The sequence below is a fragment of the Belonocnema kinseyi genome, chromosome 7 (assembly GCF_010883055.1).
Source record: "Belonocnema kinseyi isolate 2016_QV_RU_SX_M_011 chromosome 7, B_treatae_v1, whole genome shotgun sequence".
In the NCBI taxonomy this organism is placed as follows: Eukaryota; Metazoa; Arthropoda; class Insecta; order Hymenoptera; family Cynipidae; genus Belonocnema; species Belonocnema kinseyi.
This window is the reverse complement of record NC_046663.1, coordinates 3613393-3615777: the sequence shown is the minus strand read 5'-3', so window position 1 is coordinate 3615777 and position 2385 is coordinate 3613393. Positions and strand designations below refer to the sequence as shown.

The window sequence follows — 2385 nt, the reverse complement described above, 5'->3', positions numbered from 1 at the left end:
AGTTGAATTTTCAACCAAATATTGGATTTTTCAATTAAAATTAGGAATTTTAAACAACAAAAAAAGGCATTTTTTACAAAGTATTTTAATTTTCAAAAAAAAAATCGAATAAAACTTATTACCTGATAATTAATATTAATATTAATAATAATTAATAATAATTATAATTAATTATTGTTATAATTATAATAATAATATTAATAATTAATATTACTATAAAAGATCAATTAATTTTCAACCGAATAGTTTAATTTTTTACCGAAAATATGTAATTTTTACCAAAAGAGATAAATTTCAAACAGAAAAATACGAATTTAAAAACAAAGAAAAATTTTCTACAAAACAATTAAATTTTCAATCAAAAATATGAATTTTGAATAAAAAAGTTAATTTTCAGCCAAATAGTGGAATTATTAATTAAAATGAGGAATGTTAAACAACAAAAAAAGGCATTTTTTACCAGTTATTTTAATTTTCAACCAAAAAAAAATTGAATTCTCAATAATACTTGTTAGTTGATAATTTAACAGAACAAGATTTTAATTTCAGTTTAAGAATAGTTGCATTTTTCACCAAAGAAAATTAAATTTGTACAAAAATAGTCGAATTTTCAACCCCAAAATAAAAAATATACACAATATTGGATTCTATTAATTCAGTTCGCATGTGAGGGGAAAAATGAGAAAAGGGGGAAGTTTCTTGAAAACAGGGAGAAAAGGAATTCATAAAAAAAGGGGGAATAAGGAAAAAGTGCCCAAAGTCGGAAATTAGATCTCAGCTTCTTGTCTCAAAATCGAAACTATTTCTTAATTCGTACATTAAATTCATAACATAAAAAAAATTTTCTATGAATAAAGTCTCATTCTAAAAAAGTGGGTAGTAGGAAATCGATGGTCTCTAGTCTAGGAATGTCTAGTCCACTAAAGACTAAAGGTTAAAAGGCAATATTAAAAAAAAAAAACCTTTCTGGAATTGATCAAAATTTCAAAATTAATTTTCCATTCTGAAAATTCCGTTTCACTCTATTAGTACCCAAAAACTAATTAGAGTAATGCACCCTCCCTTCAGGGATGAATTTTCGATCGAAATCTAGGTCTCTGTTAAATAGGGCAATTTGAAAGGCGGCCAATGGTCCTCGGGAAAAGGACGATTGGTGGCTGAAATCCTTCGTGTGAGATCGTGACAACCGGAATTGATCGTCCCTTAGGGATAAAAAAGTTACTTTTTTAAATCAACAAATCGCAACTAATTTAGCGCCTTATTATTAAATTCTGGAGGGAATGAGGAGTCCTGAAAAGAGGGAAACATTGAGAAATAAATAGGCGAGGAATTGGGGTTGAAAAAGGAGAGCGCGCACTTGGAGCGAGTGAGATACATAGTTGGAAATAAGGCACTTGAGAGTTGTAAAATTCTTGGAAATTGGGGGTGGTGTCTGCACTTACTTTTCTTGGAGGCGGTTGCATGCTGCAGGAGCTGCTTCGCAGTTCGCAGCCACACGAGTCGAGCCGGTGCCTGCTTTTTATTTAGAAAATAAGCTTCCTGCCTGCGAACCTGTAAGCTACTGTTATCTTGCCCTCGACTTCGTGTATTTATTGATCGTTGCGGCGCCTGCGTTTCTCCAGAGTCGTTCAAAAATACAATCTCCGCAAGCGAGCGGCGGCCACCCCCCGACTCGACTGTCGATATTGCAGCTCGATCATTAGACTCGACTCGACTCATCCGAATCGACCAAAACTGAGCTTTTATCGACTGACTTTTCTCGTCGCCCTCAGCGTCGCCCCCAGAGTCGCCCCCAAATTTCATTTCACACTTTTTACACCCTTGGGAATGTGCAGAAAATACAACTTTTTTTTATTTTTCATTTTTTACCCTCTCCCACACCACTGCCACCTTATCTTACTTAATTCATATAATTATGCAAAAACAATGTTAGACCATAGGGAAGGGGGGGGGGGCGAAAGGTGAAACCTTAATGTTTCTTATAAATTCTATGAATTAACCAAGTAAATAATTGAAATTTTAACCAAGTAGTTGAACTTTCAAGCTAAAAATATGTTTTTTTTTTAAACTATTCAATTTTCAACGAAATTTCAACAAAAAAGTTCATTCGAATAGATCCTAGTTTACTTTTCTACCAAAATCGTTGAATTTCTAACAACAAAGACGAATTTTTTTTCAAAAACAATCGAATTTTCAACCCTTAAAATTGTATTTGTCAATCAAAAAATTTATTTAACTAAATAGTCTCACTTTCTTCGAAAATAGTTAAATCTTTAACTGCAAAATCTTCAACCAAAAAAATAAATTTTTGGCCAAATATTTTAACTTTTAAACAAGTAATTGAAGTTTCAACAAAAATATGAATTCTCTACAAAAAAAAATAAT

The 2385-nt window shown here is 31.4% G+C and overlaps 1 protein-coding gene across 2 annotated transcripts in view; it reads right to left on the bottom strand.

The window, feature by feature from the left end:
• Positions 1 to 1841, bottom strand: part of LOC117176959 (protein nervous wreck) — a 50430-nt gene extending 48589 nt beyond the window's left edge. Inside the window, exon 1 of one of the 2 annotated variants that reach the window (XM_033367379.1) lies at positions 1443 to 1841. In XM_033367379.1, the coding sequence (XP_033223270.1) occupies positions 1443 to 1803 (361 nt within the window). In that variant the 5' untranslated portion in view covers positions 1804 to 1841. The remainder of the gene's footprint in view (positions 1 to 1442) is intronic. The other variant, XM_033367380.1, reaches the window with a different exon arrangement.
• Between the last annotated feature and the right edge of the window lie 544 nt (positions 1842 to 2385).